The sequence below is a fragment of the Perognathus longimembris genome, chromosome 17 (genome assembly GCF_023159225.1).
Source record: "Perognathus longimembris pacificus isolate PPM17 chromosome 17, ASM2315922v1, whole genome shotgun sequence".
Lineage (NCBI taxonomy): Eukaryota > Metazoa > Chordata > Mammalia > Rodentia > Heteromyidae > Perognathus > Perognathus longimembris.
The window spans coordinates 34,341,988-34,355,502 of record NC_063177.1 but is presented as its reverse complement, the minus strand read 5'-3'; the positions used below and the strand labels follow the sequence as shown (position 1 = coordinate 34,355,502).

Here is a 13,515-nt window from a genome sequence, read left to right as displayed (position 1 = left end):
GCACCCAGCCTTGAGCTCTTGAAAGTGTTAAGGTATGTTTTCAAGTTACTTAATACACAGAAATGAGTGAGCCAGGGAGACCTGTGTAGGCAGGGCAGGCCCTGTAGTTTCCATAAACTGCTTGAGCAGGCTTGCCTCCTGTGCAGTCCCTCACCCTCCGATCCTTCAGGACGTAACAGCTGAGAAAATAAGGCCTCTGCTTGGCCTCAAAATTCGTAACTGGTACTGAAAGTGGATTAGGAAAAACGAACCATGTCCTGCCATCAGTTCCCTGCTCAAGAATTCATGTGGCTTCACATTGCTCATTAGGTTACGTTCTTGTTTATCCTGGCCTTTGAGTCATTCCTTAAGCTGACTCAGCCCACGTAGCTTTCATCAGCCCCTTACACATGCCCTCAAGTGTGTAGTTGGGTCAGTCTTCTCTGTATTTACTGGGAAGGCTTCCATTTCAGCATTCCCCAAATGTTCCATTAACTACAAAGTATGAGCAAGAGTGTACTGTGGTCAAATAAATTTGGAAAACACTAAGTTAAATAAAAAATACCAGTATGTTTCTTTCCAAGCTTCTCAAAACCTTTGGTATGCTGGTGACCATTGGGGTTTTCTAAGAGGAAGAGGATGTCACATTTCCTAAGCTGATCTGGAAGGATCCTCTTGAGGGTCAGGTCTTTGGAAATGCGCTACCCAGATAAGCCTTTGTGATTCCTTCTGAGATTTGCAAGTGCCACGAGTGGGAATGTGTGCAGTCAAACCACCCTGCCCCAAATCCAGGCTCTTCCCTCCTGTGTGGCTTTGAACCTCCAATGTAAGACTAATATCTTCCCTTTGCTGGTTGGGTGACTAAAGTGAACCACCCTTGGAAGCACTGCCCTGGATGAGTGCTTCTCCCCCCACAGCTGGGACTACAGGCCTGCACCACCATGCTCAGTTTCTGAAAGGCCTCTGTCTTCATCTACAGATGGGAATGATAGCAGTTGCAAGGATAGGTTAGCTTGTGTAATGTCTGAGAATCACTCGGTTAACAAACAGGAGTTTCATTAAGCTCCGGGAAACAAGTAGTGAAGTACAATGATAAGCAGTCTGGAGACTTTGAGCCTTGAATTTGAATAGGCATCTACCGTACCACTAGCTCGTACCATGGGCCTCTAGCCTGTTCTTGCTCTCTAGGTGTTTTTTTGTTTTTTTGTTTTGCTTGATTTTTATTTATTTTATTTTTTATTTTTGGCCAGTCCTGGGGCTTGGACTCAGGGCCTGAGCACTGTCCCTGGGTTCCTTTTGCTCAAGGCTAGCACTCTGCCACTTGAGCCACAGTGCCACTTCTGGCCGTTTTCTGTATATGTGGTGCTGGGGAATTGAACCCAGGGCCTCATGTATACGAGGCAAGCACTCTTGCCACTAGGCCATATCCCCAGCCCTCTCTAGGTGTTTTTTAGATAGGCTCTTGTGCTTTTTGCTCAGGGCAGTGATCCTACCTATGCCTACCACTTTGCTGGGGTTTCAGACACTTGCCAACACACCCAGGCAATACATATTTTTTTTTTTTTTTTTGGCCAGTCCTGGGCCTTGGACTCAGGGCCTGAGCACTGTCCCTGGCTTCTTCCCGCTCAAGGCTAGCACTCCGCCACTTGAGCCACAGCGCCGCTTCTGGCCGTTTTCTGTATATGTGGTGCTGGGGAATTGAACCTAGGGCCTCGTGTATCCGAGGCAGGCACTCTTGCCACTAGGCTATATCCCCAGCCCAGCAATACATATTTTAATTGTGATCAATGCACTATAAGAAAGGGCCAAGCATGGTGAAAACAGAACAAGAAGGAGTTCATTGAGCTTGGAAATTAGGGAATTTCAGTAGGGTGCATGGACCTAGGTAGGTAGGCTGGTCTCACCTCAACTCCTGGGAACTCAGCCTTCTGAATACAACTGTCTCTAAAACGACTTAGAGCCAGGGACTGAAAGTTGAGTTAGCCAGGGCAAGAGTGTAGGGGTATGGCAATGTCCAAATGGAAGAGACCATTTGCAGACCACAAGGCAGGTAGTGTTTTGTTATTGTGAGGCTAAGAATCCAGTAATGGTTATGAAGATTGAGGGGAGCACAGATCCTTGGAAGCTTCATGAATATCCTTCCTGGGCTGGGATGTAGCTCAATGGCAAAGTGCTTGCCTAGCAAGTATAATGTCCTGGGTTTGATCCCCAGTACCAAAAAAAGAAGAAAAAGATTTTTTAAAACTACCCTTCCTGTTTATCCAAGGATTGGCATTGGATTAGCCAACAAGGAATGGGTGAGATCAATTGCCCACTTTAAAAGATAATGATTGGGCTGAAATTGTGGCTTAGTGGTGGGGTGCTTGCCTAGCATGCATGAAGCCCTGGGTTTGATTCCTCAGTACCACATAAGCAGAAAAAAAAACACACACACACCAAGTGGTGCTGTGGCTCAAGTGGCAGGATACTAGTCTTAAGCAAAAGAAGCTCAGGGACAGTGCCCAGACCCTGAGTTCAAGGCCGAGGACTGGCAAAAAAAAAAAAGTGTGGTACTGGTGGCTCACACCTGTAATCTGAGCTACTCAGGAGGCTACGGTCTGAGGATCCTAGTTTGAATCCAGTGCAGGCAAGAAAGTCCATGAGACTTATCTCTAACCAACTGTGGTAGAGCAAAAAAGCTCAGGGATCAGCACCAAAGCTAGTGGCTCATGCCTGTAATTTTAGCTATTCAAGAGGCTAAGATCTGAGGATTGCCATTGAAAGTCAGAGAAAAACCATTCTGGCTTTCCTAAAGACTGTGAATGCTTCTGTGACAATTTCCAAACTCACTTTTTTTTTTGTGGTCAGTTGTGGGGCTTGAATTCAGGGCCTGGGCACTGTCCCTGAGCTTTTACTCGATCAAGGCTATGCTCTACCACTTTGAGCCACAGCATCACTTCTGGTTTTCTGTTAGTTAATTGGAGATAAGAGTCTCATGAACTCTCCTGCCCCAGCTGGCTTTGAACTATGATCCTCAGATCTCAGCCTCGGAAGTAGCTAGGATTGCAGGCATGAGCCACCGGCGCCTGGCTTCATACTTTAAAAAAATTGTATACATTAGCTATACAAAGGGTATTCATTATGATATTTGCACACATATACAATATGATGTATTCTAACCCCTCTACGATGGACCTCTTTCTAAGCACCTCTCCCCAGGTATGCGAAATGACTGTCCTGTCCTAAAAGCCTTTAGTTGAAAGGCCATCTTTACACAAGGACTAATGAATGACCTGGTGCCCAGTTTTACTCCACATTAGGAGCTGTGTGGATTTTATTCTTTGAAGTCATAACTATGAGTGAGAAAGAGTGATCTCTTTCAGGCTAGGGCTTCAGAAGACCCTACAAATTCCTCCTGTCTTTAATTCTTCCCATTTCCAAAGGACTCCACCACTCTGCACAAAAGTCTCTCTCCTATTTCTGTCATCTTTACTTATGTCTTAAACTCTTTACCCACCCAAGGACAGACCTAGGCTTGTAGTCTTTCCCTTTACAACTTTGAAAAAGGCCCTTTGGCCTGATAACCCACCTTCCACCCTGCATATCAAAGGAAGCCAATCACTGGTCATTCATTTATTGAGCCCCTACTGTGTGCTGGGCATGGGGTACAGAGGGGCTCATCCTGGTAGAGCACAACTGGAGCCTCCGTGCAAGGGAGGGCAGGCTCACCCCAGCTGTCCACATGGTAACAATGTATTTGTACACCATCAGTGTTTGACACTGGCATTGAGTGTCTCCAGTGCAGGCCTGACATCTGATAATGGGGTTGAGGACAGGAGACACATGGAAGATGGAGTTGGCCTGCAGCTGGTTAGCTGTGACATCCGGTGAAGCGAGGAGATGTAGCATCCTCTGGGAAGTCTTCTCTGGGACTCTCTGAACCCTGGCTGTCCTCTGTGCCTAGGGAGAGTTCTTTATGTGACTGGTGGTTAATGAGTCTTATCTGCTTCTCTGACTTCTAGAGGCCTTCCCACTTGTCCTCCTCCTGTCTCTCCTGGCTGTAGGTATCTAGGATGGTAGAATTATAAGTTTATCTGCTATACTTTCCATTATTCAGTCATAAGTGTCCCCAGGGATGCATCCTTTCTGCAGAAGGAGAGTGGGTTCCACAGTCTGCCAGGCCTTCTGGGGACATGGGAGGTGCCCCAGTCCAGGAGACTGGAGACTCGGCTTCCAGTCCTGCTCTGAGGGCAGCTTTGAGCAAACTGATCCAAAAGCTGCTAAGTACTAGGTGCTCATGGCTCACACCTATGATCCTAGCTACTCAGGAGGCTGAGACCTGAGGATGGTGGTTCAAAACCAGGGCAGGAAAGTCCATGAGACTCTTATCTCCAATTAACTAGCAAAAAAAAAAAAAAAGCTGGGGCTCAAGCAGTAGAGTGATTGAGCAAAAAAGCCAAAAAATAGTACCCATGCCCTGAGTTCAAGGCATAAAAAAGGAAAAGAACGTTTCCTCCTCACACCAGGCCTAGAGAGGCATTTGTGTCTACTTGGTAATAGGGTGACTTCCAGGACCCTTTGAATGGAATGACTCAAACACACTTTGAGAAACTCTCAGGGAAAAGTAGTCTGTCTCTTCCCAGGAGCCAGTATTGGTTAGCACAAGCTCTATAGAGAAGAGGTTAGGCAGGAAGGAAGGCAGTCTGGAAGGCAGCTTGACTATAATCAGACCACGGGCACACCTGCTGCCCTCCTTGCATCTTCTCGCTAGTCCTGAGCCTGGTTCACTTACTTGGATGCCTGGCCTTGGGAACCAGGGGGATGCAGCCCTGCCGGGGGTGTCAACTGATAACTTCTAACTTAGAGTTTCACCCATCCCTGGGGCATGTGCACTTAGATAATTGTAGATGGCAGAGAATCTCTTAAGACTTAAGGACTGACCATCTAAGGATCTTGTCTAGGACTTTATACACAGTGAGGGAATGGAAGGATGTCTGGGGGTCTAGAAACCCCATTGTCTTCTGGATCAGCTGGCTCTGAGGTGTGGGGAACAGTAGACATGGGCAGGGTGCAGCTTTAGATCACTAGGGGCCCACCCCCTGCCTTCTGTGGGCACTCCCCTTTGATGTCGTGTGGGACCCTGTTCTGTATGATGGCAGCAGAGCAACTAGCTGCTTTCCCAGGAGCTCCTTGATGCCCACTAGAGGCTCTTGCTCACTTTCTGTGGCAGGTCCTGCCTCACATGGGAGGCCCTGAACCATTTGTCCCTGATACTCTAGTGAGGGAGAGAGGAAAGATAGAGAACAGAGACAGCAAAAGAAGGCTGTCTTGGAAAGCATGGAATAGCAAGGCCAGCCTGGGGCCTGGCACATGGGGCCATTTTTCAATTATCCTCGGAGATGAAGGAAACACCTTGGATTGGTTCATTCATTCACAGACTCATTCATTCCTCCTCCATTCATTCATTGGTTCTTCCTCAATTCTCATCTCTTTGTCCTTTTGCAAACATCTAGTGGGTATTTTTTTCCCCTAGTCTTGGGGCTTGAACTCAGAGCCTGGGCACTGTCCCTGAGCCTCTGTGCTCAAGGCTACTAGCACTCTACCATTTGAGCCACCGTGCTACTTCTGGCTTTTGCTGTTTATGTGGTGCTAAGGAATCGAACCCAGGGCTTCAAGAATGCTAGGCAAGCACTCTACCGCTAAGCCACATTCCCAGCCCTAGTGGGTGTCTCTTATGGACAGAAAAACTGCACTGAGCATTTTGGATGCAGAGTGATAGATCTGGTGCCTGCCCATGGGGAGTTTCAGGCTTGGCCAGCAGGACAGTGTTGTATAGTGTACCCACAAGAGCATTGTGCCCAGGCCATGGAGATGGTGTCTGTGCAGGTAGGGTGGGGAGGAGAGGGAGGAGAGCTGCTAGAGGTGAGGTCAAGATGAAGTCAGTCGAGGATAAAGGGCATGAGGGGCAGTCCTTGAGCCTCAGCACTCAAAGTCATGAAAATGAGGACAGGTTGAACATGGGCATGGGTCGATCTCTCTCTCTCTCTCTCTCTCTCTCTCTCTCTCTCTCTCTCTCTCTCTCTCTCTCTCTCTCTCTCTCTCTGTTGTTCATGAGGTTTGAACTCATGACCTGGGTGCTGTCCCCTAAGTTTTTTCACTCAAAGATAGCACTCTACCACTTGAGCCACAACTCCACTTCCAGTGTTCTGGTGGTTGGTTAATTGGAGATGAGAATCTCATGGGCTCTCCTACCCCTGCTCTGGCCCAGGCTGACCTTAAACTCATGATCCTCCTGCCTTAGCCTCCTGATTGCTGGTATTACAGGTGTGTGCCACCATACTCGTCACTTCACTTGGTTTTGCTTTTCTTTCCTTCTTTCTTTTCTTTTCTTTCTTTCTTTTTTTTTTTTTTTGCCAGTTCTGGGCTTTGAACTCAGGGCCTGAGCACTGTCCCTGGCTTCTCTTTGCTCAAGGCTAGCACTCTGCCACTTGAGCCACAGCGCCACTTCTGGCTTTTTCTATATATGTGGTGCTGAGGAATTGAACCTAGGGCTTCATGTATATGAGGCAAGCACTCTTGCCACTAAACCATATTCCCAGCCCATGCTTTTCTTTTTTTGATGCAAGGAATTTAAGCAATATAGTGGCTACTGAGATTTTTCCTTTTCAGATCTTCCAGTGGACAAGGAATTGAAGGTGTAAGCAATCTAATCTTTCAGTGGTTCATTTTTCCAACTTCAGGTTTTAGACTCAAGGTAATTTTGAAACTGCAGAACTAGCCTCAGCTTTGCCTCCTCCTCCCATTACAGACACTCGCTAGGCATGCATAGTCCATCTTCTAAGGAAACAACCAGAAAGACTAGGATAGGTAGGGTCAAGCCACTCTTACCCTACCTACCCTTCACATAGCCCAGTAATGCCAGCCAGCTATACTCTTGGCCACTTCCCTGGTTTGTGAATAGCTGGGATAGCCAGACCCTCCCCTGGGGGCCTGGTGACACTCACCTGTTCTTTCTCCTGGCTGGATCGGGGGTATTCCTAGAGGAAGGAGAGAAAAGAAAGGAGAACTTTACCAGTTCCCTGGGGACTTGGTGAGGTGGGGGTGGGGTCTTCACAGGACCTCTGGTTATTCTCTGTTGTCTTTGGGTGGCATTGAGCATGTGCCCAATAGGGAGCCGTGGGAGTCTTGGCTCCTGGCGCAGTAAGGCGAGCTTCCTTGGGAAAGCTGTTACTGCCTCAGTCCCTGCTGGACAGAAATGTTGCTGTAGAGATCCAAACAGGTATGAACATCTGCCTTGCTCCTCCTCTCATCTACCACTGTGCATGGGTGGTTGTTAGCTTTGTAAGAAACTTTGCAATGGCTCAGTCCCAAACTCATTTTGTGGAAGAAAAAAAACCAAGGACCAGAAGTAGTGCTGTGGCTCAAAGTGACAAGAGTGTGAGCTTTGAGCAAAAGACCTCAGGGACAGCACTCAGGCTGAGTTCAAGCCCCATGACCAACTGGGAAAAAAAAAAAAAAGGCCAAAAATGTTTACTCACAAGTTGGTTTTCTCCAAATGTATGTGCACATTTTATTACTTGAGCAATCCTTAAATGCATGCTTGTGAGGTGAGCACTTTACCACTAGGCTGTATTACCAGACCATTAGTTTTGTTTTGTAAACACGTGCTTACTATTTTATTTATTCTATTTTGTGCTGGTACTAGGGCTTGAACTCCAGGCCTGTGTACTCTCTGTTAGCATTTTCGGTCAAAGCTAGCACTCTACCACTTGAGCCACACCTTCACTTGTGGCTCTTTGTGATTAGCTGGAGATAAGGAGTTCCCTGCCCTGGCTGGTTTTAACCCAAGATCCTTAGATCTCAGCCTCCTAAGTAGCTAGGATTACAGGCAAGCAGTGGCCAGGTGCCAGTGGCTCACGTTTGTAATCCTAGCTACTACAATATCACATCTACTTGACAGACTTCCTGACCTGAGACTATTAACTAAAGGAATACGTGTTTCTAACTTTGGTGGATGTGGCTAAGGTGTCCTCCAAATGGACTATGACTAGCTGCACATTCCTCATTCCCTTGCCAACACTGAGCTTAGTCACTTAAGAAAATAGAACACTAGCTGGGCACTGGTAGCTCATGCCTGTAATCCTAGCTACTCAGGAGGCTGAGATCTGAGGATTGCAGTTCAAAGCCAGCCTGGAGAGAAAAGTCTGTGAGACCCTTATCTCCAATTCACCAGAAAACTGGAAGTAGAGCTATGGCTCAAAGTGGTAGAGTGCTAGCCTTGAACAAAAAGTTCAGGGACAGCACCCAGCCCCTGAGATCAATCCCCATGGCCGTAAAAAAAAAAAAGGAAGAAAATAAATGGTTAGCCAGGTGCCAGTGGCTCACATCTGTAATCCTAGCTATTCAGGAGGCTGATCTGAGGATGTGGTTCAAAGCCAGCCTTGTCAGGAAAGTCTATGAGACTCTTATCTCCAATTAACCACCAAAAAGCTAGAAATGAAACTGGGCTCAAGTGCTAGAGCACTAGTCTTGAGCAAAAAATAAAAATAAAAAAAAGTTTAGAGGAGCACCCAGGGTCTGAGTTCAAGCCCCAGGACCTGCACCAAAAAAAAAAAAAAAAAAAAAAGGCTGGGAATATGGCCTAGTGGTAGAGTGCTTGCCTTGTATTCATGAAGCCTTGGGTTCAATTCCTCAGGACCACATATATAGAAAAGGCCAGAGTGACGCTATGGTTCAAGTGGCAGAGTGCTAGCCTTGAGCAAAAAGAAGCCAGGGACAGTGCTCAGACATTGAGTCCAAGGCCCAGGACTGGCCAAAAAAGAAGAAGGAAGAAGAAGGAGAGGAAGAAGGAAAAGGAGGAGAAGGAAGAAGAGGAGGAGGAGGAATAAATAAAACAGACTGAACAAAGACAAAACAATTGTCTGTTTGAGAATGGAAACACAGAATTTTAGTAATATTCTAGTTGGACCACACAGAAGTAACTAGAAAGTTTGGCTTATGGCTTTGCTCACATCTAAACCAGGACTTCTAGCCTCACTCACCAAAATCACCCAGATATAGGAGACCAGGGCACCAAACAAGATGCAAAGCATTGGCTCTACCTTAAGGTGACCAACTCCTCATATGCCTACAGGGCTTCTGTTGTCATTAACACACCTCAAAGAAGCGTCCGTCCAGGTAAGAGGATGATTGAGATCTATCCTATGCCATCTCAAGAGCGGCCCCTACTGGTTGGAGTAACTGCTTTCAGCACTCAGAACCACTCTTTGCTAGGCTCCTGCTGCCTTCTGCCTTCTTCACTTACCTTTCACTCTCTTTCCCATTAGTCCAAAAAACTGACTGTTCTTGCTTCTCTTTTCCTCCTGCAGCTGGAGCTGAATGCTGGGAACAGCATCTCTCTAAAGAAGCAAAGAGATAGTGTTAGAGTGGAGGTAAGCTGACAGGGGGCTGAGCAATGATCGTTCACAGTCATTGAATATTTGCTTTGTGCTGGCACTGAGCACTCTTTTGTCTATTTCACACCATATCATACATAATTAATAGCTAACATTTCATCTCCTATGGTCTTGGCACTGTCCTGTGTACTTTACTATAGTAACTCATTTGATCCTCACCAAACCTTATGAAAATAATACCCAATACAACCCCTGTCACCATTTGAAAGAGAGATTAACATGTCCCAAGTCATCCAGCTAAGCAGTGAAAGATACAGCCAGAACTTGAACCTAGGGCCTCTAGATCAAAGGCTGGACTCACTAAAGTTATAATCTTAATCTTTCACTGTCCACAACCACCGTCAGAAAGAGGGACAAGGGTCTCTACCCATTTTCCAAATATGTTAACTGAGAGTAAGGTGATCGATTTGTCCAAGATCATATAAGGAGTAGCTGGATCAGGATTCAAAAGTCTACCTCAGCTGGGGCCAGTGGCTCATGCCTATAATCCTAGCTACTCAGGAGGCTAAGAAGTGAGGAGCACAGCTTAAAATCAGCCCAGGCAGGAAAGTCTGTGAGACTCTTATCTCCAATTAACCACTGGAAAATGAAGTGGCGCTGTGGCTCAAAGTGGTAGAGTGCTAGCCTTGAGCAAAAGAGCCTAGGCCTTGAGTTCAAGTTTCAAGACTGACAAAAAAACTCTACTCCAGAGTCCATGTGCTTCACCTTAGGAAAAATTTCCAGTACAGACAAGAGGGTCACCATTAAACATAAAGGCTTCCCCTTCCTGCCCTGACTGTAACTCTGGCTCCCCCCTGTTCCCCAGGTACTTGTCCCTAGAGTCTGGTCTCCCAGGAGAATCATGGCATGTGGCATGTGGTCTGGGGTGGAGCTCTTGCTTGGGACAATCCTTGAGCTGAGGGTGAACATCCTGACCTAAGAGCAGTGGACTTAAGTTCCCATTCCTCCATTAGCGCTATGGCCTTGGCCAAAGCCCTCTCCCTCTCTGATCTTAACTTGGGTCTCGAGATGGGGGTGGGGAAAGGAATGGGAATGGGTGGGTCTCCTTCTCCAGCAATGCTGAAGACAGGCAAACTGCTCTGGACATGTGCAAGTGCCAGCTCAAGGCTGGGATGGATCGGGGGCTTCATCCATTTCCTCGGTGGCAGTGCTAAGATCCCGAGGCTCACAGTGATGACCCATGTGTGCCTTTCACAGGTCATCTCATCCTAACTTCCAGGAGTGGATTGTTCTCTAAGCCTTGGACTAATTCTGTCACTTCTAATCTGTCCTTCCAGGGATGTCAGTGGCTAGGGCTGTTGTCTCTGGCTAGAGTCGCCCAGCCTGGCCAGAAACCAGAAAAGTCTCTTTGGAGATTTAGACCCACTTCTTTTTTTTTTTTTTTTTTTGGCCAGTCCTGGGCCTTGGACTCAGGGCCTGAGCACTGTCCCTGGCTTCTTCCCGCTCAAGGCTAGCACTCTGCCACTTGAGCCACAGCGCCGCTTCTGGCCGTTTTCTGTATATGTGGTGCTGGGGAATTGAACCTAGGGCCTCGTGTATCCGAGGCAGGTACTCTTGCCACTAGGCCATATCCCCAGCCCTAGACCCACTTCTGAAAAGCTCGTGAAAACCACTTTGCCTTGGTAAGAGGCAGCCTTCAAATGAAAGCTGGAGAGAATGGCCCTTCCTGAATTAAAATAGGACTGACCCTTTTCTTACCCACCACCTTTTTGCAGGGTTGGGGAGATGAGGGTGGGGGCGGGGAGCGCGGAGAATTAGAAAATATCTGCTCCCTCTCACTTGGCAAGGATTCCTTTCCTCACCCAAGCTTTCCATATCCCGAAGCCCCAGCCAAAGCCCCAAAGCCAAGGATGACTGCAGATGGGAGCCCTAGGGGTGATCAGATCGTCCTGAAGGTGCCTCCCTTCATCACCTTTGTAGTAATACACCACATCATGCACAGTGTAAGTTCTACCCACCTGCTAACCCAGCCTCCCCTCCTGCCTTCCACACCCCAAGTCTTGGGGTGCAGAGAGAAATTGAAGGAGAGTGAAAGGAGAAAGGATTGGATCCCATTGCAAGATGAGCTGCTGGCTGCCGATGGTGCTTCATCCAAGCTCCTCTTCAGCCAGCTGGGTTTCTCAGAGCTCAGCCAGATACCCAGATTTGGCATTAGCTTAAAGCTCCAGAAAGAGCTTTGGGATCATCTTTCCTCTCCCTGAATGTTGCAGGTGAGGAAACTGAGGCCTAGAACGCAGCAGGAGTTGGTGGAGAGGCTTGAACTTGGGTCTCCTAAGTCTACTGCCTTCTCCCCACTGACATGTCCTTGTTCAAACCCACCAGGCAAGGCTGTCCATGGTTCTTTCTGTAAAGAAAGCTCCAAGATTCATCTGGTATCAGGGTGAGGTCTCTGATCACTGGGTTCAGGGATTTGATGGTAGAGACTACTTCCAACCCAATATTTGTCAGGAGATAAGTCTTTCTACATGTGACAAGCAAGAGTGATCTTGCTCCAAGTTGAAGCCCCCTTAGGAAATTCTAGAAAATTTCTAATGTAGGTAGTGTGTGTGTGTGTGTGTGTGTGTGTGTGTGTGTGTGTGTGTGTGTGTGTTTGATAGTACTGGTGTTTAAATTCAGGGCCTCACACCTGCTCAAGGCAAGCACTCCAGTACTTGAGCCACACTACCAGTTCCAGGTTTTTGCTGGTTAATTGGAGATAAGTCTTTTTAGGCTTGTCTGCTTTGGCTGTCTTTGAACCGAAATCCTCAGATCTCAGGCTACTGAGTAGCTAGGATTTACAGGTGTGAACCACAGCACCCAGTAGTCCTTGTGCTTTTGAAGCTATGCTTCAAATGTCTTGATTTTTTTTCTTTGCCTCACCTTCCATATCTGTGAAATGGAGATGATAATGGTACCACACCCATGAGATTGAAATGAAGGTAAAAATGAGTTAATGTTTAAAAAGCATTTAGGGGCTAGGAATGTGGCATAGCAGTAGAGTGCTTGCCTTGCATGCACGAAATCCTGGGTGTGACTCCTTAGCACCACATAAACAGAAAAAGCCAGAAGTGGCACTGTGGCTCCAGTGGTAGAGTGCTAGCCTTGAGCAAAAAGGAAGCCAGGGACAGTGCTCAGGCCCTGAGTTCAAGCTCCAGGACTGGCAAAAATGAATGAATAAAATAAAAAGCATTTAGGACAGTACCAGGAACATAAGTGTTTCTACACACACTTTCACTGGCATAGGCGAGGTGCCCCTTTGATAATTGGGTTCAGGTCTTGACCCTCCCCAAAGAGGGCGTCAGCCAACCTGCCCTGGTTGTGCAGTACACAACCTGCTCTCCTGTCAGCCCTGGGAGTGATCCTCTGCCCCTCCACCATGGGTCATCCCCTGTCCTCTCCCCAAAATACCTCTAGGGTCATGGTCATCCAGGGCTCTGCTTCTGTGCTGAGTGCCAGTTTCTGTCCACTGTCACTTGCCATGATGCACACAGGCAGCCCCACCAGAAAGACCAGGGCGAGGCAGGGTGGCATGGTGAGATGGCTCTGTTGGGGACCTGCCTGAAGATGCCCCCTCCAGCAGGCTCCGTCTCCTTCTTGGTGGCTTGAGAGTCCTAGGAAGCTCCTGGTCCTCCACACCTTCAGTTCTTCTGCTTCATCTCTTCGGCTTATCTGAGCCCTGAGCCAAATCCTGTGACTCTCACCTCCCTCCCTGGCTGGGAAGGCCAATGATGCCCAGAGCTGCTCCGGAGGAGGGACCGACCTCCCCACTGCTGCCCCACACCTGATCCCAGCCAGGGCTTAGCACTCTGAAGCAACACTCCCTTTCCCTGGATCTCTCCCAGGCAGGTGCACAAAGGCGCACTGTGTGGGGCCTGGAGCTCCCTGGGAGGTGGGAAGGGGAGGGGGGACTGTGTGACTTCTCCCTTCCTGTACTCGCCCCAGGATTTCACCTCTTCCCTTCCCTTTTCAGAGTCCCTCTTTTTCTGCATTCTCTCCCCCCCAAATAGTCTGGATGTGTGTTTAAGAATATGTCTTGAAAATAAGGCCTGTAATCCTAGCTCCTCAAGAAGCTGAGATCTGAGGATTGCAGTTTGAAGCCAACCTGGGCAGAGAAAATAAAAAG

At 47.8% G+C, this 13,515-nt stretch overlaps 1 protein-coding gene across 1 annotated transcript; it reads right to left on the bottom strand.

Annotated features, from left to right (window-relative positions):
* Positions 1–6,306: 6,306 nt before the first annotated feature.
* Tac4 (tachykinin precursor 4) lies at positions 6,307–13,311 on the bottom strand. The gene is made up of 3 exons (XM_048366842.1): positions 12,801–13,311; positions 9,259–9,356; positions 6,307–6,382 (listed from the first exon to the last, which is right to left on the bottom strand). Exons 1-3 carry the CDS (start codon positions 12,921–12,923, stop codon positions 6,307–6,309), a joined length of 297 nt encoding a protein of 98 aa, XP_048222799.1. The 5' UTR covers positions 12,924–13,311.
* Between the last annotated feature and the right edge of the window lie 204 nt (positions 13,312–13,515).